The sequence below is a fragment of the Ruditapes philippinarum genome, unplaced genomic scaffold, assembly GCF_026571515.1.
Source record: "Ruditapes philippinarum isolate M1 unplaced genomic scaffold, ASM2657151v2 ctg12320_1_1_1_1, whole genome shotgun sequence".
Classification (NCBI taxonomy): Eukaryota; Metazoa; Mollusca; class Bivalvia; order Venerida; family Veneridae; genus Ruditapes; species Ruditapes philippinarum.
The window spans coordinates 2,127-26,806 of NW_026855128.1; the positions used below are offsets into that span (position 1 = coordinate 2,127).

General features: G+C 31.6%; 2 protein-coding genes across 2 annotated transcripts; both read right to left on the reverse strand.

Moving 5' to 3' along the window:
• Window positions 1–1,374: 1,374 nt before the first annotated feature.
• Window positions 1,375–3,838, reverse strand: LOC132742178 (uncharacterized). The gene is made up of 2 exons (XM_060730504.1): window positions 3,226–3,838; window positions 1,375–3,034 (listed from the first exon to the last, which is right to left on the reverse strand). Exons 1-2 carry the CDS (start codon window positions 3,564–3,566, stop codon window positions 1,687–1,689), a joined length of 1,689 nt encoding a protein of 562 aa, XP_060586487.1. The 5' UTR covers window positions 3,567–3,838; the 3' UTR covers window positions 1,375–1,686.
• Window positions 3,839–14,646: 10,808 nt separating this feature from the next.
• Window positions 14,647–15,754, reverse strand: LOC132742180 (transcription intermediary factor 1-alpha-like). The gene is made up of 2 exons (XM_060730505.1): window positions 15,144–15,754; window positions 14,647–14,971 (listed from the first exon to the last, which is right to left on the reverse strand). The coding sequence occupies exons 1-2, from the start codon at window positions 15,482–15,484 to the stop codon at window positions 14,902–14,904; spliced, it is 411 nt and encodes a 136-aa protein (XP_060586488.1). The 5' UTR covers window positions 15,485–15,754; the 3' UTR covers window positions 14,647–14,901.
• Window positions 15,755–24,680: the final 8,926 nt, after the last annotated feature.

The following is a 24,680-nucleotide window of genomic DNA, read 5'->3' on the forward strand; positions in this document are numbered from 1 at the left end:
GTATTATTTTTCTCCCGAAAGGAAAACAAAGTGGTCACTTTGTCCCCCCCCCCGCTTTTTTTGTCCGGGGTATAAAAAACTTGTAAGTAGATAGTATCTCTTTGGGGAAAGCTCATGCCGATCTATGTAGTAAATTGGAAGCTGTCCTTTTAACCAGCTGACCGAGTCCAGATTTCTGATTAAGTTTTGAAGGCAGTACAATCTCTTTCACTATAACTTCTTTATTTCTTAAAGTATTTACTTCAATCTTCCAATATACCTTTTTAGCATAAACCACATAATATGTGACAAGGTAAACAACTCTATCACCAAAATTATCAGAATTAACCCTCTTGAACTTAGAATTTTGTTTTCTATAACTTTCCAGAATTATCCCCCATTAAACTTTAATTTCCTTATTAATTCTATGACGTTCATGCTTTTTCATGGATTTATTTTAATTTTCAAATATATGTTCATTGTCAACACCTACGTTATATGTGATTAGATTTGTAAGTCTAGCGCCTAGGTTTTTATGATTATTTTCATTTTCAACTTGGAATTCATTTGAAAACTGTTATATTTATATAAACATAATTTCCTTAGGTAGGGAAACATAACTGTGACACAGGCAAACAAAAAACTAAGTTTAGTCTTCCTCAATGGCATAACTGAATGGGAATAGCCCTTCAGTATGTTGCTGGGGTTCTAACCGGTAATGGACTTTTGTATTGATTGCAGTACTTTGGTAATTTTGTTGTGCCTTTTGAAAAATGGGTATACCTTTTTATTCCAGGACTATTAAAAGATGTGTTTGTGTGTAGTAAAACTTGTTAGTTGTATTATATTGTTGCATAGGTTATATATCTTTTCCCTGTTCTGTTTTTCTTCTAGTAAAAAATACAGTTGCCATTCTGTTGGTTGTTGACTAAATACTTTAAAAGCCAATTATGCCCAAGAAAGGCTTTTATTTTTATTTCTTCAAAGCTCTTTTGCTGTTTTTTCATGTTATTGTTTCTTAAAATTATGTTTACTTGCTATGACCTGAACCATCCGTTGTCTTTGTTGATTTTTTTTGCAAAATAGTACAGTTATAGTTTAAGCATTTTGTATAAAAGTAAAACAAAACTACTTTGTTGACATTTTGCTGCACTATTTTACATTTAATTTCATTTTCGGTTCAAATTCTTTTTATAAGCAGCATTTAAGGAGCACTTTAACATTTATAGAAACGTTATAAAACCAATTTTGGTCTTTGTAAAGAAAATAAAATAGTATTCGTTTCAGGCATAATTAGCTTTTAAGAATTATTAAATTGAATAGGAGATACGCAGATAAAATTACCAAACTTTGTCAGAAGAATGAAAGACAAATGTGTTTAAATTATACATTTATTTCACTCATGAACACCGTCTCATTTACACAACATACAATTGTTAAATATAAACCAATTTGTAATAAATCATAATGCAACTATATCTTGTACATGAATATGATAAATCTTATAAAGTTTTCACAAAAGAATTCATGTATATTAACAATGAATTAATCTAGTATCATTACATATTGTACACGTATATACCTATCACAATCAATAATTAATTGATTGTGTTTTTCTTTTTATGTTTGATTTTGTATCACATATGAATCAAAATATTCTTAAATTATTAAACTTTTATTGAAAGTGTTTTTTTATTTACTAACATACTAGATATCATATACTTCAATGTTGTCACATTGCCATCTGCTCATGCACATCTTAGTCATTTGTTGATTACAACAGACTGACAAAATTCCAAATTTCAAATCAGCTTTTAAAATCTCTCTTATCAGCTTACCACCAGATGTAAACTGTAAAATATTATTTGAGTCAACTCCAGATACCAACACATTACCTGCTTCAGTGAGATAACAACAGAAAGCCTTCTTCAATTGTTCATCATTAAATGATGTAATAACCTGACCATTGATGTCCAGTACTATCAGTCCATTACCATGGTCAGCAACATAAATCCTAGTAGCATCCTTACTGACAGCTAGACTGCGTATGTCAGAGAACATCCTATGTCCTGATTGATCCTTGCTGATCTGAGTAATTTTCAAGCCTGACAATGTATACACATATACTGATGTCCGAAGATCTGAAATATATAAATTATTGTTTGAATATGCGAGACCAAAACATAAAAAGTCAGTGTTAATCTTGTTTGTTGTTTTCATTTTTCTTTCTAGAGAAATGAAATGAACTGATTTTTGTGATGGAACAGTTACTGCTACTTGTGTGTTATTGATCATACACACTTGCCATGGTCCTCCGGGTAGATCATAGTAGTCTGTTACAGTATAGTTATAACTGTGTAACCGTTTAAGCTTGTAGTTGTTGTAATCAGCTAGAATTATTGTACCATCTTCCATACAACAGGCACTGGTGATATAACAATTGCTTTTATCAGACATAACTTTTATATTATGTGATTGGTTTCCTTTAATCTGAAATAAATTGTCAGTTCTCTTTGAATGTTTCTCTGTTAATGTGCCCATGGTTTTCTTGTGTTCTAGCTGTGTTAGAATTGCTCTATCAGGTTGATACTCTATGTCTTCTACTGTATTTTCCATTTTGACATGCTCCATATATGTGTTGGCAACATTTGCAGCATCTTCTCCCATCTTCACAGAAACAAACACTTCAGCTTGATTTGTGTTGGTTGATGCTAATTTATCAATAGCTGATGTAACCCTGGACATGTTTGACTCTAGCTGTTTAAGACCATCTTCAATCTTGTCTTCAAGACATTTGATTTTATCTTCTATCACATCAATAGAACTTTTCTCCAACTTGTCAAGATGGTCATTGATTTCTTGACGGAATTTTCTGATATCAGACAGTAATTCTGCTTTTCTCTTTAACAGCCTTTGTTTGTCCTGTTTAAATATCTCAGCTTGTTGAACAAGGGTCTTGGCTATTTCCTTGAGTTTTGTTTGTATTCCTACGGATGTAACTTGGCAAGTATTGTTTTGGATAAATTCTGGTATGTAGAATGTGTCCTTGCATAATCTGAAAAACAAGTTTACACAGTTCATGTATTTGAGGCTGTAAGATGACAGAGGAGATGAAATGTTATTTTCTGTATCTAATTAGTATCTAATATAGAATCTTATGTAAAAGAATATTTAAGTACATTTTAATCATTCCATAAATAAATTGAGAAAATAATCTATGATTTTATACTATATAATTAATTTTACCTATGATCAACTGCCATACATGTAGAACAGCCAACATTATCATGGCTCTGACAGTACATATCAATGTGTTTATGACTGTGTCTGTCACATCTCTCTGTTGGTGCCCTCGGCAAACCTTTGCTGATTCCTGATTTTACTTGTGATTTATCCAACACTTTGTGATTGCCTAATACAGGTACGTCATTGTGAACTTGAACACAAGCTCTACAAAAGTAATCGTGGCAATCTACACAGAATTTTTCGCCTTCAGTATATTTTCCTTTATTTCGACAGATTGAACATAATGCATCAAATATTTCATCTGAAAGTATATCTGTATCTATTTGCCTACAAGTAGCCATGTTGTAGAAAATATGTTCAATGTGTTATCTGAACTGATCTCTGCACTTAATAAGTTGTCCAAATTTCGTGTCACAGTCAATTAAAACATAATTGTTTACAGCAAAACATAATCACACTTTTCAAGTTTTCAAATTTATTCCTTTTTAACTTTTTATGCTTTAAAATCATCTCCAGTTATAGCTAAGTTATGTGAAAAAGTTCACGCTACTATGGTTGTTAATAACAAAAACGCTCCGTTTCAATGCACATAACTTCCATATTGAAAATTTTAAATGTTTACATAGACTTGGTTTAACTTTACCTTAACATTATGCCATTTATAAAGTAAAAATAGAACACGGCAATAAATAACCTTAACAATTTTAAGAATAAATGTTTTTCCATGAAATAATCATATTTCCAGAAATTAAAAATATGTACGATGGTATAGAGGTGACATTTACAGTACTATTTTTTCTGGTGGCAACGACTCATCATCCTGAGGCCTAACTATATTATCTCGAGGACATAACTTATTATCCTGTGGTCTCAATGTATTATTTTGTGACAACCGCTTATAATCGTGTAGCCACGACTTATTATCTTATGGCCACAACTTATTATTTTTAGGCTTCGACATATGTCGTTGCCACCATAATTATCTTGTCGCCACGACTTATTATATTCAGGCCTCACGATATCATCTCGTGGCCACGAATTATTATCTTGTGGCCACGACTTATATATGGCAACGACTTTTCATATTGAAGCCTCAAGATATGATCTTGTTGCCCAGAGTTTTATCTTGTGACCACGACTTATTCTCTTGAGGCTACGATTTATTTTGGCCAATGAAAATGGCCGATTCATCGGTAATATAATATCGAACGCAGTTCTAAGCTGCGGCTTTTAACACATGGAACGTTTTATAATTATCATTGTACCTTTTTCTTCTTTTTCGCATGGTCAGGTGTTTCTTTTATTCTAATTTTAAGTATTTAATTATTAAGAAATAAAAGGTATTAATGTATACTGTATCGCTGATTCAAATCACTCGCCCTTCTTCCCTGTGGAGACTTGTATCAAGAAAATTATTATTAAAGATATATTACGATGTCACAATGATAAATTACTATTTTTGTCGGGTTTTCTGATCTCAGTCTCTTTCTTTTAAATCAAAGCAGAAAGATACATGTTTCAAAGACACATATCAACTCTTTCAAGATTTTCTGTGTCTGGCCTCATCTAAAGTTAGATAAAGATGAAATAAGAATAGAACAGAACAAATTGTATTATACAATATGACTTGAACAAAACAGTTCCTCGTCATGACACATATATACAACATACATTTACTAAATACATTGTGAGTGAAAATACATACAATATCAAGATATACATTCAATAACATGTCGGTAAATAATTGAGTAGACTATTTCTTCTGCAAATATGCTGAATAATTAATTCTACCCATGACATATGATGCTATATCAGCCAAATATATATATAATTGGTGAAAAAGAAATAAAAACAAAAATGAAAGTGGGCATAGTCAAAACTCATATTTAATTTTTGGACTACTCTCTCAGATATTTCTCTTTTCTTCATCTTTTCATTTAATCATGGGACATCATTTAATTATTTGCTTCATGACCGTAATGGCTGTGATAAATTGTGTATTGACTTTGAACCGCGTCACGCACCTATAAATAATCAATGTATTACTGCACTTTGTACAATTGCAACTGAGCAGCAATAAGGTGAATTCGTGAATATATTTTTGGAAATTATCAATTTATGTCCAGTGTCTACGGTGTCCTGTTTCGTTCAGAAAATTAAATTGAAAAAAATAAAGATTTAAACAAACGATAATTATCGCCTCTTAAGGGCAAAATTTAGACGTAGTTTCTCATATATTAAATTTTGCTTGTCTCGCATGCGATAAAAAGCGCCCTTCAACGGGATAATTATCGCAAGAAAAACAAACAACATACGAAAATAAGGCGATAATTATCTAGGCAAACTTTTCAAATTTTGCTTGTATAAGTTTCTTCATTCTAAAGAAAAAGGCGATAACTATCGCTCGAGAGACGACATGTGAAATTTAGTACTAAATTTTTATCTTATGAGGTGATAATTATCGCGTGTTTCTAGCAAAATTTTGTGTATGAAATGGGACAACCTACAGATATTTCAAACAAATATAACTTTATCTGTCCAAAATCCTTCTGCTTAAGTAGAATATGCCTATTTGTACATGTTGTACTTGTAAGTTAGATGACAGCATGTTTATTATAATAATCACTTTTGAGTGTATCAAAAGGACCAAGGACCAATGGGTCAACGTTTCATAATGTTGTTTGACGGATTTTAACACAAGTTCTCTGCAGCTGATTATAGTCTGTCCCACCAAAATTATAGTAATGAATATTTCATTCTTTATTAAATATAAAAGTAATATCATTTAAATTAATGCCATTTTAACCCTGTTGTCAATATCTCTAGGCATGTTTTCCATTTTTTTCAAAAAGTCAGTAATATTGTCAAAATATTAACATTATATTTTTCACCGTTGATTTAGATTGTAACCTGACGTGACATCCATTTCAAAATGGCTGCGCCCATACTGACGTCATTTAGGGTTCGTCTTACAATAAGCGTGAAATGTACATTATAAGATTAATAAAAAATTGATTATTTATATTTACTTACTGATCAATATCTAAATGTTATCATTAAAATGACAATTGAGAACAAAATTGGTTTCAAAAGGCAATTTTACTAGCAAACCATTGTTTAAAGTAATCGCAATAAATCCTGAAAAATGATGAGGGTGACTTTTTAAATTTACAAAAAAAAATCGTTTTATTCAACGTCCTTTTGTTAATTCATACCAGGCAAAAGTTCTTTTTTTTTAGTCGAGAGCTTATACTAAAAGCGTATAAGTTTACTTTCTCGCTTGGTTAAACATTCAATTACACACACATAACTATATAGAAAATAACGCAGGTAAGTAAGTTTTTAATAGGGCAGTCTATGGTTAATTTATTTTTATTTCAACAATGTGACGACATGGTGAAGAGTCTTCATGCAGAATACCCGGGTGCTTGGGGTATATGCTTCCGAAATAAATGCTTCCCTTGTTATTGGCACTCGATAATTGGGATAGATTCGACGCACTTTCATGGGAAGCGTCAGTCATTACGTGCTTCATCATGCGCACATGCTTGTACTAATTTGAAGGCACAAGGGTGTAGCGGAACATCAAAAACAATATCAGAAAAAAACAATAGCCTACAAACATTACTCATGTAGTTGTGAACACAAATAGAAAATGTTTCATTTTATAAATAAACGCTACTATATCTTAACCCATTCAATCAATTTCGCGCATAAATATTTTCTTGCTCAAAGCTTCTTGCCTTGTTTAATAATGCAAAATTTGTATGATTTTACGCTTACAAAGTGCAAACTAGTAAATAGGTGATAAACGCTGTTCATGGAAGGTATGATAAACTTTAGAACGAATAGCGCATGATGGACGCTGTTGTGAAGAAAATGACAAAATTGAAAAAATAAGAAATAAAGAGACCCCATAACGTAAGTCGTCTCAGGTCTTTAAGATGTTTTGTGGGTTTATATTTGCATTTCCTTAAATTACTCGACTTAGAAAAAAATAATAGAGGTATTTTGTGGTCCCATTTGAATGGACAACTTTGACATAATAATCTTTTAGGATAGACCTTCAAGTAAACTATAGCTAGACAAACTTTAATTGACCTTTACTCATAAATGACATTGACGTTGACGGTCAAATTATTGGAATTTTCATTTTCTTTGTTTAACTAGATATAACTTTGTAATTTATGGATGTATTGACTTCTTGTAAAAACACATTTTTTAGGATGGGACTTTCATGTATATCTAACTCAAATTATTGATTTTTTCACTGATTTTTGCTTGCTTTAATTGACTGTTACTGTAATAATAATAGTAATACATTAATGGATTATCTTCAACCTTTAACAAAATAATATTTTGATCTTGAGCTTTATATTACCTTGACCGTCTAGGTCAATTTATTGAATTTTGATTAAATTGTCATAATTTTGTCATTTATACCTGATTTGATTTATACTTGAACAAAACAAGACTTGTTACCAAACAAATATATAATTTAAATGCTACATTGATCTTAAATTGACATTTAATGTCAAGGACAAATAAATGAAATTCTCTTGTTTTTTCAGTAACTGGTTATAACTCTGTTTTTGTAATATTTAGACACAACATCTTTTAGACCAGGACCTTCACGTATTTCAAACTCAAATTGATCTTGACTCATTCATGACCTTGACCTTAAAGATCAATTACTTTATTTTTACTGGTTATCACTATTATTGGCTGTAATTTGGTAATTAATCAATGGATTATCTTCATACTTTGACAAACAACCTTTTGAACAAGACCTTTTAAAAGGTTGAACTGACCTTGACATTGAGCTTTAAATAATATTGACGGTCAAGGACAAAATTATTGAGTTTTGTTGTCAGTTGTCCTGTTTTTGTTATTTATGTATGAATTTGATTCATGCGTGGACAAACAACATTTGTGGCCAAACAGACATGTGGAATTATTAAGATATGATATTGACATTGAAATGACCTCGACTGTCAAATGATTGAATTTTGATTTATTTTGTAACTTTGTCAATTATTAATGGAAAGGATTCATACAACAAGTGACTAGACAAACGTATCAGAATTTAAAAAAGAAAAATCATATTTTATTCTTTAATTTCTTTTTAAAGATTTAAAACGTTATTTTGCTAGCTTTTTGAAAAAGTAAAAAGTCGAGCCCCCCCCCCCCTCCGCCGGCAATGGCTCTTGTTTGTAATCTATTTAATCATATTATGTAAATGTTTTCATTAATCTCACATTTCTCCATCAAGTTTATTTGTTATATGCAATGGCTTGCTAAAAAGGACACTTGTAAAACGTGCCATACATGTATGTATTTATTGATATCATTTTAATGCATTGATTTACATTATTTTTTAATCTAAACCTCAATTTAATCTGCTCGTCATACTGTCACCAATATATGAATGAGCTAAAATAGATGATCGTGATGAGTCTTTAATGCAGATTTAGTATAGATCGTACATACTGGCATGTCTTTTTTATTCAATAATTAGATAGATGTATGTAAACCTACGTAAAACATGTGACGTGCTCTCTCGATATAGAACATTACTATTAGGATTTTGTTGATTTAGCTAAATAACTTCTATAATGGATATATCTCACTTTTTAAATAAGTAGGGCGGAACCCATAAAAACGAAAACAGTGACCTTCCTAAACTCTAAATGCATAATTGCTTATTTTGCAACCGTCATTCTATCTATGATCTAAAAATGTCAGACAAATATCGGTCCGGTATTACCGGTATATAAAACTTCACAAATTTAGAAGACCACTTTTCTTGTTTTATTTGTTAAGCAATGAAAATTTCACAGCTTCAAAGTCGCAAATTTAATACTATATTATTGAATTAATTTTCATATTTTAAAGTCCATGTGTTAGTTAAGTATGTCCCAGATTTTCTGTTTACAAAACTTCTTATTCAGTATCCTTGGTATAAATTGCACGAAACAGTTAAATTTGATATGATCCCAGATCTCGCAACCTTTTAGGGAAAGGAAAAAATATATTATACAATGTACTTTGTAAAAACTACATGCGTTTTTGTGTCTTGACGTGTATGACCACGTGACAGTTACAAAATGTGTACTTTGTTAACAATACATAGAAATTTGAACTATTGTGGTATAAGTTTACAGGGTGAACACCGAAGATGTAAATCTTGGGTGTTTTGAATGTTATATAGGTTTAAATGTTTAGAATAATCTGTCCATAGTCTTTTTATTTGAAATATATTGTCAACATTAGAATGTATAATTTATTTTATGTTTATTTGTGCTTAAGGTACTAAACAGTAATCGGGATTTGGTAAAATACTTAATATAAGTTATTCATATAGGTATTTCAAAAATTCTAAGGTATGTTGGTCCTAACGTTCCACATGCTTTTACATACATTTATCCCGAATGAAATTGTCCATCTTTCATTCTGGACAAAACCATTCATTAATTTTTTTTTAATTCCATAATCAGAACTGAATATCGAATAGTGCAGACCACAAACAGACAGATGTACCGGTTAATCTTGGTATGCACTGATCGCATGATCCGACAGTCTGGCATTTTTTTCGAACATAATATAGAATTCTATTCCACAGTTCATACACATTATATTGAATGTCTAACAAATTGAAATGTAACAAAGGTGTTTCTGATGTTTATTATGCTCCCCGAAGTCGAAACTTTGTCCGTCCTTCCGTCTGCTTTTCTTGTTCAGGACATAACTCTGAATCTACACGAGGTATCAATAAATGACTTTGTAAGTAGATAGATCATCTCTTGGGTACAAGTGATTATGCACATCGTTTAAGGCTCGACTCTATGTATATGTTAGTGTTCATCCGTGCTGTTCTACAGAAATTAGAAACTTCGACGGGAGCGATAGCGACAGGAGAATGTTTCTAATTTCTGTAGAACAGCTAAGGATGAACACTAACATATTTAGTGTCAATCTTTATTTGGCCCTTGATTACGTCACTACGTGGTACTATGAAACACTATGAAAAATAGAAGGCGACTATGAACGGATTTCAATATAGTATCGACTTTTTTTCTTCTATGAAAATAAACACACATAATTTTTAAGAAATACAGCGTTTTCATTGGATGACAAATAAAGCTAGACACTAAGTAGTAATTGAGGGCTGTCCTACTCAACCAGCGTCGCTGACCACGTACAGATTTTTCGATAAAAGTTTGTACGCAATAAAATCTTCCTCACTATAACTGCTTTATTTATTAAATTATTAACTTAAATTTATAAGTCTAGCGTCTAGATTTTTATAATCATTTTCATTTGGAACTTGGATTTCATTTGAAAACCGTTATATTTTTATAAACATAATTTCCTCAGGCTGGGAAATTTAAACATTACTATGATACAAAAAAAAATCTCCAAAGATTTTAGTTCATGTCTTCCACAATGGCATAATTGAATGGCGGTGGCCCTTCAGTATGTTGCTGGGGCTCTAATAGTGGACTTTTGTATTACTTGCAGTAATTTGATAATTTTGTTGTTCGTTTTAAAAATCCTCTTATATGCATGCCTTTGTCAGTTATTAAATATCCTGGGTTTAAATTTTTATTCCAGGACTATTAAAAGATGTTTTCATGTCAAGTAAGTCTTTTATATATATCCATATATTTGTAATATATTGTTGCATAGTTTATATATTTCTATCCTTTTCTGATTTTCTTTTAGCAAAAATATTACTGTCATTCTTGTTGTTATTGACTGAATACTTCAAATCCCCATAATGCCCAAGAAATGCTTTTACATGTATTTTTATTTCTCAAAAGATCTTTAGGTTTTTTTTGTCCTGTTATATTTCTACATAAATGCTCACTGACCTATTACCTTAACCCTCATTTGCTTTTGTTGATTTTTTGCAAATTAGTACACTTATAGTGATTAAGCATTTTGAGTTAAAGTCAAAATACTACTTTGCTATTATATTTACAGTTAATTTCACTTTCATTTCAAATTTCTTCAGGTAATCAGCATTTAAAAAGCACTAAATTATTGATATAAACGTTTAAAACCCATCTATCTCCTTTCTTAATATTCGTTTTTAAGCATAATTTGTCTTTAAGCATCATGTATTTGAATGGAAGAAAACACATAAAATTATGCAACTAAGTCATAAAAATAAATTAATTTCATATAGATATAAAAATATGTTTAAATTATACATATATTTCACTCATAAACACCATCTCATTACACAACATACACTTTAAAAATATAAATCAATTTTGTAATAAATCATAATGCAACAATATAATGTACATTGTAAATCAGAACATAATTAATGTATATTTACAATGAATTAAACTTGTATCATTGCATTCTGTACATGTATATACTTTTCATAATCAAGTTATTAAGTTCTGAGTTTTTCTTGTAATGTTTGAATATTGTATTTTACATATGAATCAAAGTATTTTATATTATTTTACTTTTTTTGGAAGAGTTTTTGTATTAATTTACTTAACAAGTTAGATATCATACACTTCAATGTTGTCCTCTTGCGATCTGCTTATACATATCTTAGTCATTTGTTGATTACAACAGACTGAAATAATGTTCTTTTTTCTACTATCAGCTTTTACAACCTCTCCTATCAGCTCACCATCACATGTTAACTGTAAAACATTATTGGAGCCAAGTCCAGATACCAGGACACCACCTGCTTCAGTGAGATAACAACATGCAGCTTCATTTAATTGTTCATCATTAAATGATGTAATAACCTGGCCATTGTTGTCCAGTACAACCAGTCCATTATCAATGTCAGCAACATAAATCCTTGTAGCATCCTTGCTCGCAGCTATACTGTATATATCAGAGAACAGAAAGTGTCCTGACTGATCCTTACTGAATTGTTTAAGCTTCCTACCAGACAATGTATACATATTAACTGATGTGCCAAGGTCTGAAATATATAAATTATTGTTTGCAAATGCAAGACCAACACATTTAAAATCAGTATTAATCTTGTTTGTTGTTTTCATTTTTCCTTCTAGAGAAATAAAATTAATTTCCTTTTGTGATGGAACAGTTACTGCTACCTGTGTGTTATTGATCATACACACTTGCCATGGCTTTTCAGGTATATCATAGTAGTCAGTTACAGTATAGTTGTGACATTGTAACCGTTTAAGCTTTCTGTTGGTGTTATCAACTAGAATTATTGTACCATCTTCAATACAGCAGGCACTGGTGATATAACAACTGTATATATCAGACTTAACTTTTATATTATATGATTGATTTCCTTTAAACTGAAATAAATTAACAGAAGTGTTTGTAAGTTTCTCTGATAATGTGCCAAGGGTTTTATTGTGTTCTAACTGTGTAAGAATTGCTCTATCAGGTTGAAACTCTATGTCTTCTACTGGACTGTTCATTTTGGCATGCTCCATATAATTGTTTGCAACATTTGCAGCATCCTCTGCCATCTTAACATAAACAAACACTTCAGCTTGGTTTGTGTTTGTAGATGCTAATTTATCATTAGCTGATGTAATCCTGGACTTATTTGCTTGTAGCTGTTTGAGACCATTTTCTATCTTGTCTTCAATATTTTTTACTTTATCTTCTATCTCATCTATAGAACTCTTCTCCAGCTTGTTAAAGACGTTTTCGGTAGTTTTCTGTGCGCATCGTTATGCGCTTCCAAGAAAGATAATCACGGATAATTACTCTTCAAATGAAGGTCAAGTTGAATAGTATTCGGATAAGTGTTTAAATTTCGGCTAAAAGCAAATAATGAGTAAATAATATAGAATAGATATTTCTAAATGTTTAAAAGGAGATCGGTTCAAAAGAATAAGCGGTCGTTTAGACAACATCACATAAAGGATTTCTCCAAGCATTAGTACGACAGCGTTGATGATAATTCTGCGCGCGTTACCCCACCCACTTGTGGTATAGTGACGAAAGTGCGTCGCGGCTTGATTACTGGCAGACAACAGGGCAAAGAAGTTTAAAATGATATATTTTAAAAGTGATGAATAAAAAACAATATTAAAGGTACTCCACTGAGTTTCAAAAGCCTAAAATCATAAAAATTATTTTTTTACACAGATCAGCTGGGACACATAAATCAGGAAGACATGAAAAAAAAGAAAGAAATTTACTCAGAAATGAATTGAAAAGTGTATTTTTGTGACATTTTTTATATGATTTGAGTGAAAAGCGTTTAAACGCTTTTCAATTGTGGGTCATATTTCACTACTTGAATAATTATCCTGGATAAACCGAGAGAGCAAATGATCTAAAATTTTGCACACAAGTAACTGATCTACATCTACATCAAACTCAGCATTAATCTCAAACAAATATTTCCAGTCTCGTCATGTCAAAAAACCTCAGTGGAGTCCCTTTAATATCTAAGAAATGTTCCGAATTTCATTATTTTCTTTGTAAATTTCTGAATACTTGCTTACTGTTACCCTAGATATGTTTTAAAAAGATATTCAGTATCATTTACTTAATATAACATCAAAAGAAAAAGAAATTTTTATTACAACATGCTTTTGTTGTATATTTGACAATACATTTAGTACAACACTGATATTTCTTAAGAAAGCGTGGTAATTTTGACAGTTGGCATATGCGGTAACCATGGAAACTGCCCGTTTACAAAAAACTAACACGTCAACATATATTTTATTTCTATTTTTGAATCCACCATCAAATGTTACTTGATATATCAATAATGTAGCAAATTCTATGAAAGAAATTTCTTGATAGCTTTAATTTTTTACAGAATTCATGTTTATTTTTCTCATTTTTTGTTTAGTTAAAAAGCATGAAAACTCATTTTTAAAAAAATATGTTCCAATTATCGTTTTTTTTATACAGAACCCTAAGATTAAGCAAGCTTTGTATAAAATTATGTTTATTGTGAGTGTAATAAGCTATTTTATACATTATTATAACACAGTTAGGCTATTTTGACAATTTTGAGATATACAGTTACCATGGAAACTGCCATTTTTCAAAAAATCCAACACGCCAACATATATTTTTCTTTTTCTTTTTGAATTTGTCATTAAATTTTACACAACATACAAAAAAATTAGAAAATCCTATGAAACACTTTTTTCAATATCTCTAATTATTCTCAGAATTCATGTTTATTTTTCTCATTTTTTGTTCGGTTGAGGAACATGGAAAACTCATTTTTTAAAGAAATATCTTCAGATTATCATTTGTTTCATACAGAATCATTAAATAAGGTTATCTTTGCATAAAACAATGCTCGTTGTGTGTTTTAAGCTATCTTATACATTTTCTATTCGTTATAACACAGTTAGGCTATTTTGACAGTTTTTAGATATACGGTTACCATGGAAACTGCCATTTTACAAGAAATCCAACACGCCAACATATATTTTTCTTTTTATTTTTAAATTTGTCATTAAATTTTACTCATCATACAAAAAATTTAGAAAATTCTATGAAAGGATTAATTTTTCATAAAACTGTAGAAAATGTCTTTAAGATGGTCATTGATTTCTTGACGGAATTTTCTGATAGCAGCCAGTATTTCTGCTTTCCTCTTTAGCAGCCTTTGTTTATCCTGTTTAAATCTATCAGATTGTTTAGCAAGGGTCTTGGCTATGTTTTTGAGTTTTCTTTGTATTACTGCGGATGTAACTTGGTACATATTTTTTGCATAAGTTCTGGTATGTAGAATGTATCCTTGCATAATCTGAAAAATAATTTCACACTGGTTATGTATATGAGGCTATGAGACGACTGACGAGATGATATGTTACTTTCCGTATCAAATCAGTATTTAAGATATACTATTAAGGTAAGACTTTTTAGTACCTAATATAATTCATATATTAATTGAGAAAATAATCTAATAGTATGTTTACCTATGATCAACTGCCATACATGTAGAACAGCCAACATTATCATGGTTATGGCAATACATATCAATGGGTTTATGACCGTGTCTGTCACATCTCCCTGCTGGTGCCCTCGGCAGACCTTTACTGGTTCCTGATTTAACTTGGGATTTATCCAACACCTTGTGACCAACTAATACAGGTACTTCATTGTGAACTTGAACACAAGCTCTACAAAAGTAATCGTGGCAATCTACACAGAATTTTTCGCCTTCAGTATTTTTTCCTTTATCTTTACACATTGAACATAATACATCAAATATTTCATCGGAAAGAATATCCGTATCTATTTGACTACCAGTAGCCATTTTGTAGAAAAATTTGTTCAATGTGTTATCTGAACTGTTTATTCACTGATAAAGTTGTCCCAATTCCAAATTTTGTGTCACAGTCATTTAAAACATGTTAATTTACAGCAAAACGTAAACACAGTTCTCAAGCTTTCAAATTAATTCTATGTTTAATAATCATCTCCAATTTTAGCTAAGTTATGTTGACTATCGTTGTCAATGACAAAAACGCCTCGTTTCAATGCACATAACTTCCAAATCGATAATTCTAAATGTTTACATAAGCTTGGTTTAACATTATCAGGGCTGGGAATCAAAACTGCGTCGTATCCTACAAAATGTAAACAAACGCCGCCATCTTGGAACGAAAAACGTATGTTTATGTTTATAACTTTTTTTGTTGGAAATGACTGAAAACCAGATATATGTATTAACACGCTACACTATTTTCCGCTTCGTTCGGTATATGTTGCTTGCAAAACTTTTTTGTAAAACAAAAGTTATAGCGAACTTGCATCTCGAAGCGGGGCAGAATTTTTATGAAAATGTGTGGATACGACGCAGATCATATTGCTTTATCTATCGTTTTTTTCCTTCAAATCAATTATATATTTGTTTCAGAGTTCACCATAAACTTCGAAATATAATTTTGCATCATTTACTAAAAATTTCATTAAAAAGAGATGTTTATTTTTTAGAAAAATAATGATTTTTACGAAATGATACGACGCAGTTGAAAAATAAAATATGATACGACGCAGTTGTATTTTTGGCAGTCTTTTCAACAGGGATAATTTTGGCAAAATATTTCTATTTTATGGGATAATCACTTGCGCTAGATAAAAAAGCTCCAGATCATTTGCGGTGTATAGCAATGTTCTGTTGCTTTTGATTATTTAGAATAAATTGTGTCATGTCCAATATAACATTTAATTTGAAATTTTACATTGCTACCTTTCAGTTAAACATGAACATGTTACCTAATTGATCATAAAATCTGAAATAATTTCTTATATTTTCCTGTATGTTCAATATTATCCCTAAATCTTTTTCGCGAAAAAAATGTATAAATCTATTTAATATAAACTTGAATTCATGTTGGCTAGCTACGCTCTAAGTTAACTGTGGTTCTGCATGTTCTGGGTAATGACTGCTTTTTTGTGGTTTGTTTTCAAACTTTCACTCTACACATAAGCTTTACTAGGGGCGATGACCTCAGGTGCGCCTTTGTGCATTATTTCAGGCAAAATGTTGCACCTTCAGAGAACCATTGACATTTTGAAAACTAGCTTGATAGGTTTTCACACGAAAGAATAAAAAGTCCCTTGTAGTTTTCGCATTCATAGACGTTCAGTTCAAGTGATTTGAATTCAATAAACATAAACAACTCGGCCTCAGTCGGACACACCTGTCGGATTTGTTTTTTTCAACAAAATTTGTTAACGTCAGCTGTACAAATAAGCTGCTTTTTTTATTAACTTCTGGCGTGAAGTTTTAAGATTATAAATATTTGAATTAATGATAAAGAGAATAACATTTAAATTTCTTATTTCGGTATGACTAGCAGAGAAATTTTCAATGTAAACAGGGGGTAATCCTCTGTGAAGTCATTTTCTGAAAACCTTTGTTTAAGTTTTCAGGCAATTAATTATCAAATAAAAATCACACTTTAGTATGAAGGATGTCTCTAGTCTGTTTGAAAATTCGATGCGATAATCTGACCTAAATTTTCTGTTCAATATTGTGAAAACTTCTTCAATACTGTTGAAAGATCATGTCTGCCTATATCTGCATCAAATTTATCGGTGCACAGCGTAAAATACCTTTGCAAAACGGACACCTTCTTTACAAAATAATTTGTAGTTGTATCATATGTAACTCGATTTTGAAAATCTAAAGTTTTTTAATGGAGAAGAATGATACTTAAGCGCAAATATAGAAAATACATTCCGTAGACCTTTCCTCATCGGCGAAGAAGAAATGCAATACGACAAAATCAGAGGTAAAGTTCCGCGGCGCTGAACATAAAATGACTAAACGGAACGCATACTTGCAAAAATATCTTGTAGCTTAACCATTTACATGTATAATATAATTAAAAAAAAAATAATGTTCAGTTTCAAATAATAAAGCTCATCTGTTCTCACCGATTATTATAAGAAAATGAATACAATACAATCGGCACGTAAAAGACATAAGTAATAACGGAATTGACGAAAATTATTGCTAATTACAAGTAACAAAGGTAGGCATGCAATTTGCGCATAGCTCTCTTCCAATAGCAAGAGACCTTTTCAAAATTTGTAATTCTTTTTTTTTTTTTTTAAAACAAGGTTATTCCTGATTAATACTAGTACAAGGTCCAGGAGAGGTTACACTGGAATATTGAATTTTGTATCAAAAATAGTAATCACTCCCAATTCGAACTCACGGGAACAATTTTAGAAGCATGCTAAGGCAACACTGGAACACGTTGACATATGGGTGTGCGATCACGTGTTTCAATGTATATTGCATTTGATACAGCTTTTCGGAATTTTTACATGCTTATGATGGGTACATAAATGCGACCGAAAGATGCAGCCTTCATAGAATTGTATTACATTTCCATTTTTATGGAACCAATGAGTGACCTCTGCTTTTGACTTAAGTTGTAAACAAGAAATGTTGTTGGACGTTATTAGCATACCTAGCACATAATTTAAATAGTTTAAAACCAATATGCAGCCTGCAATGAAAAAACAACTGCGTCGTATCATATTTTATTTTCAACTGCGTCGTATCATTTCGTAAAAATCATTATTTTCTTGGAAAATAAACATCTCTTTTTAATGAAAATTTAGTAAAAGATGCAAAATTATGTTTTGAAGTTTATTGTGAACTCTGAAAACGATTATATAATTTATTTGAAGGAGAAGCGATAGATAAAGCAATATGAACTGCGTCGTATCCACACATTTTCATAAAAATTCTGCTCCGCTTCGAGTTGCAAGTTCGCTATAACTTTTGTTTTACAAAAAAGTTTTGCAAGCAACATATACCGAACAAAGCGGAAAATAGTGTAGCGTGTTAATACATATATCTGGTTTTCAGTCATTTCCAACAAAAAAAGTTATAAACAAAAACATACATTTTTCGTTCCAAGATGGCGGCGTTTGTTTACATTTTGTAGGATACGACGCAGTTTTGATTCCCAGCCCTGATTATGCTATTTATGAAGCAAGAAAAAACACGGAAGTAAATAAGCTGAACAATTTGAAGATTTTTTTTCCATGATATAATCATATTTCAAGAAATGAACAACATGTCCGGTTGCATATAGGTGACATTTGCAGTATTATTTTAACTGGTGGCCACGGCTTATCACATTGAGGCTTAAATATATTATCTCGAAGCCATGATTTATTATCTTGTGGCCTAAGGGGATCATTTCGTGGCCACGACTTATTATCTTGTAAACATGACCGATTATCTTATAGTTACAACTTATTATCTTTAGGCCTCGACATATCTCGTTGCCACGGGGCCACGAACTATTATCTTATGGCCACAACTTATTATCTTCAGGCCTCACAATATTATCTCGTTGCCACGAATTATATATTATATCGTGGCCGCAAGCCACGAGTCATGACTTGTTAACTTGAAGTCCCGACTTATTTTGGCCTATGAAATAGAGAAAAAAAGAATCCCTAAAGAAAGTCCAACACGGCAACATTGAAAGTATTGCAGGCTCGGTTTGATCGAGCTTGTTCATGGACGGTCTATCAAGTGCAAATTACCGTCCGGCTTAAGCAGAATTCAACATTTAACATGAACTGGTACAATTAAGAAATGGTCGTTTCATCATGAACAAACGTTAATATCACACTTGCCATAGCTTTTACAGTTCTAAGCGGCGGGTCAAATGCTGTTGCGGTTAACACGGGGAACGTTTTATGATTATTATTGTAACTCTTTCTCCTTTATTGTATGGTCAGGTTCTTTTATTCTTTTTTAAAGTATTTGATTATTTAGAAATATAAGCTGTTTTTGTAAACTGTATCGTTGATTCAAATCACTTGTTCCCTTTGCCTTCATGTGGATTTGAATCCCGTTAGAGACTGGTATCTAGATTATTATTGTTGAAGATATATAACGATCTCACAATGGTAAATGACTAACATTGACGGATTTTCTGATCTCAGTCTCTTTCTACATGTATTATATCAAAGCTGACAGATACAAATTTTAAAGACATATGTGAATTATTTTAAGATATTATTTGATTCTGTTTCCAAACATACCACTGTGTCTGACCTCATCTAAATTAAGATAAGGATAAGATATATTAGTTTGTTTTTTTTATTTTTCCTGAAATATTGGTATGTTTGCACTTTACGTGATTTAATTCTATATATTTCACTAGCCGTTCCGATTCATGAAAATATATGAAATTATATCATGTTTCGTGAATTCCATACATCACGCAAACGAGACAAAAATATTCTCCGAATATTTAAAAGCGAAATCCGAAAAATATCCTAGGTTATTTACAGCTTATATCATGAAAAAAGCACGTTAGTTTAACTTTTGAGGGTATTTCAAGCAGACTTTCATGGACAGTCATCGACAATCCATAATAACCGTAATGAATGACGTGTTTCACATGCTCTGAAATAGAAATATGACAGTACAATTTCGCTCTTCAAATAATCAATCTCATATAAAGGTAAAAAATAAATATATAATATTTATTTTTGCTTGATTATCCTAAGCCTATACTTGAAGTAAAGAATGTAACTTTTCTATTTGTCACCCATATATCATGAACTTATTTACATGATTATTGCAATGTCTGTTGTACTAAATGTAACCTTGACGAAATAAAAGAATTTTGTATATTGTTTTGTATTTATGATTAAGATAACTTTGAAAGTCTGGTCAATTTAATCAGATCTGACATCTTAAATAAAAACATGTATATATAATTTAAGTCAAGGGATCTAAGTGATAAAAACCATGTTCGCCATGCGGCGCTAAATGCACCATAAAACATTAAATGGCAACTCTTTAAAGTTTTCGTTGAAGATACGCAGATATTTGGTCTTAATGGTGTTCATTAAGAGTGATTTATTTTTCAAAATAAAGATTTAGTTAAGTCTGTTATCTGCAATATCTACTCATTTCTTTGACACGTATATATGATGAATGACGCAATTTTTTATGATAATTATTATTTATGTTATTATTCTTTATTGTTTGCTTCAGTTTGTATAAAGATTAATAATCATTTCGTGGATAAAGACCTTCCTACAATACGATTTTCTAAAGTAACGGATGTTGCCTTTCGCGCATGCGCATTCTGCGTAGGGCAAAACTATAACGAAAGATTACATTTTATTATACTTAAAGATTTTGAAAGACATGATTTCAAGTTACGTCACACAGAAAATGTAATTTTGTGATAAGTACGTAAAACGTGAATTGATATCTTTAACAGACATAAGAAACCGGGACGTTTTCGTTCCATGACTGTTGACACAGTTTATCACGTAAAATTATGAAAGTCGTAATTTAAGGACTTGTTACATAATTATAACAATCTCATCAATTTTGTGAACAGACAAATAGTGTGACGTACATTTACATCTGTAACGAGTTTTTACCTTAAACTTACTCGGAATTGTTTATGAACTTCTACTACTTTCCTTTGAAGGACAATGTTCCTTTGCTTTATACGATTGCGCATGCGCGAGAAAATACTTCTTCCGATCGTTTTTTCAGAGCAACGACCGCGTAGTGAAAAGGTCTATGTAACTTTGTTTATGTTGATGTCTACACCGAATTGAAACGAAATCTTCATTGGCTAAAAATAAGTCGTGACTTCAACACCACACAGAAGCATTCACGAGTTAACACTATATAAGGGTTGATATAGGTATATCTTATGTAAAAAGAAACAACATTTCAACACCTATCAGACATATTTAGATTTAGAGACGAAGAACTTCTTTTTACGGAAAGTCGGGGCACCGGTTGTCAACTTTAAGAGTCTATAATAATAACACAAGGTTATTCAGTGCTGGAGAATTCTTCAAATATTACACTAAGGTGCTCATGACATTGTGTGTATTTTTAAAGGCACATTATACCTTAGAAATGAATAAATGTTTCCTTCAGTGGGAAAGATAAACATGGCTTTAAAATTGTTTTATAATGTTGTAATAATGGATTTAGACCGTGTAAGATGCTTAAATCACTTGAAGAAAATAGCATTCAAAGAGAAATAGATAGTGATAAAGGTAGCAGCAAAGTGTACACAAAGTGAGTGGTATTTTGACTTCGATACAAAGCACTAAATTTCTTCGAGTATACTAATCGCAAAAAAAATGCAAAAAAGAGCAAAAGATTGCTCTCAATTTTCAACGAGCAACTGTTGGGAAACTGTAATAAGACACCAACAATAAAACGCTTTTGAAAAATAGAAAAAAAATGCATCTTTTAGGCTTAATGGGCCTTTAATTGACTACTGAATCAGGTTATACTTGTACAACCGGGTAACTTTTTATAATGTTTGTTACATTGCACAGAAATAGTAAAAAGGGTAGCGTAATAACAGTGCTAGTCTAATCCATGGGGATTTGAATACATTGTAAAGGAGTATTAAAAATGAATTATGAAATTTTACGGCGGCTTCCCCGATGCATTAGATGCCTTAAGTGAATAAAAATGTATACTCGTACTTGCCATACAGAGCACTGGAGTGCAATCGGAACATCCCGGCTACTTATCGAATGAAATCCGAAGTTTGACGGAAAGTGCCGAGATATGATGCGATTGCATCGGAGTGGTGTCGATAATCGTAACTCAAGCTGAATACGTGTATCATAAAGATAAATGCGTTTATCTACGTCATACACATATACCAAATAACATTTCATTTGAAAAGATAATAGCTTAAAATATAAAATCCATCTATTCAATTATTGGAAAAAGAACATAAAATAGTTTAAAATAGCGTTAATCAAGATATTTCAGGTATAACCTTGATATGTATACATGAATTTAAAATAGCTACTACCATGATAAAGTGCGAGGGCTTTGAGTTAATCGATTTGTAGTATACCGGTTAAATTGTAGGACATTTTTATATGAATTGCATGTTCATGTTTAAACATTTATAACACGGAGTCTAGTTTTCTTTTCAGTCAAAAAGGGGGATTTTATTAGACATTTGCGGCTTATAATGAGGAACGGGGATTGAGGATCGAGGACAAGTTATATAAAGGGATATTCTCAAAATTATCGAACAATGTAATAAACGCGGTTTTTAAGTAACGGATAACATGGGCATTGTCCACGAAATAATTTTTGTTTGCATAACGTGATATTACCTTTGTCCTGAATAATATAATTCCTGTGGCTCTACTATAGATCGGTATATTCTACGAGATGTGCCATCAATAGCCGTGACCGCTATATGTACTCGCATTTGTTCCATAAGTACATAGCTTCAGTAAACCATTTCATTTATCTTTTTATTTAAAGAATTATATAAGTGTTTCGGGTGTCTCACAACTCAACTTGGAGAATTTGTATCTATGTGTGCATTTAAAATACATTTCTGCTATTTCAGTAAGAATCGTGGTGGGATTATAAGCAAAAGTTATAATAAATGATCAAGATATTAAATAAGCATGATTAAGAAAAAACGATAAACTACATAAGTAATAAGTATTTACATCGTAAATCAGTAAATCTTAATCTGCACCAAATTCTTATATATTTTGGCATCGTGTAAACGATAGGTTCAATCCCTGAATTAAATGCAATAAACTTTATCAGTGTCTATCTAAATGACGTTTTTTTATCATTATGCTGTAGCATTATGCTGATGTTTTTATAATATTCCATATACGATTTAAATCCTCCATAACACTTTTAGTAGAGCGTGCCTCGACTACAGAAGGTTATTAGTTAAAGCCACGTGATGCCAAATACATGAAAAATGGTACCAACAGCTTCTGGCTTGGCGCTCAGCATTTAAACAGTAGTGAAAATGTTTAATATATCGAAAGCAAGCAATAGCCAAATATGATCTAAAAAGTGTTGAAATATCTGCGGAAGCACAGCAAAAAATCACGAAAATTGCAGACTCGGTTTGATTAATTCTGTACATGAGGGAAAATAAAAAGTGCAACATCCCTCACGCCCCTAGCACCGGCTTAAGCGGTACACTTAAAAATGCTGGACTCAATTACCTTGAAGGACTAGAAGTGAAGTACGGGGCATTTTTTGTTTACGACTGCCACTCGACACTTGACACATTTAGGCCGTACAGCGTTTTGAATGAAGGTTATAGTGATAAAAAAACAACAACAAAAAACAGGTGCAGTTCCTATCGAAAGGACGGACATCTAAATCAAGGGCAAGCTAAAGCGGCTCACATGCAGCAGTCATTGTAAAGTCAAGCTCTGATAGATATTAACTGATGTAAAAAATGAAGACCAACACGGACAGCTGACCAGCAGCTTCGCTCCGCTCCCGCCTACTCCAGAGACAACTTCAACTAGGTCCAGACCCAAGTGAACAGCGCAACCGAGGCCGTAATCAAGACGTCAAGATGATCGTGCTAAATCTGTTAAACGCTTTGGCATCATCAGAGGACAAAACTAGTGATGCACGTCAGCGCACTAGACAAAACGACCGTCAACGCAAACGACCAATGGCTGAGCTTATTAAAAAAGTTCCGAATTTACCTAAAGAACTTGGCTTTAGATCGTCTTGTAGTTACTGAAAGTGAAAATTTCGATGTAAAGAAAGAAACACAATAAAATATCCTGGTCTTATTTTAAAGTGTACATAATATGTGTTGAGATGACCCCTCAATATAAGCGTAACTGTTCCTCGGTAATCCTACCCGATATTATGTCGCAAATGTCTAATATTACGAACATGTCCTCCGAGGGTACGTAAACGTTAAATATTTTCGCTTCAATTATTTGTTAAAGAATTTTAGTAACAGTTTCTATGTTTGAGCTAAATAGTTTTTGTTTATTTTGTACGTGTGAAATTTACACAACATATGGACTACTTATGCTAATTAAAAATAGATACACTATAAAATGTGTGTAATGAATCGATAAGGGGCTTAGATTTTGGAATATTTTCAAAAACAAAATAATATGATCACCTAGCATTTGACTGCACAAATAAAGCAGACTGGCCTGGC

Bases quoted from the DNA above. Each gene is read 5' to 3' on its own strand.
- LOC132742178 (XM_060730504.1), bottom strand. From the start codon at position 3,566: ATGGCTACTTGTAGGCAAATAGATACAGATATACTTTCAGATGAAATA. The intron at 3,035-3,225 runs GTAAAATTAATT...CTTGTTTTTCAG, and splicing joins TGTATGGCAGTTGATCATAG to ATTATGCAAGGACACATTCT.
- LOC132742180 (XM_060730505.1), bottom strand. From the start codon at position 15,484: ATGGCTACTGGTAGTCAAATAGATACGGATATTCTTTCCGATGAAATA. The intron at 14,972-15,143 runs GTAAACATACTA...ATTATTTTTCAG, and splicing joins TGTATGGCAGTTGATCATAG to ATTATGCAAGGATACATTCT.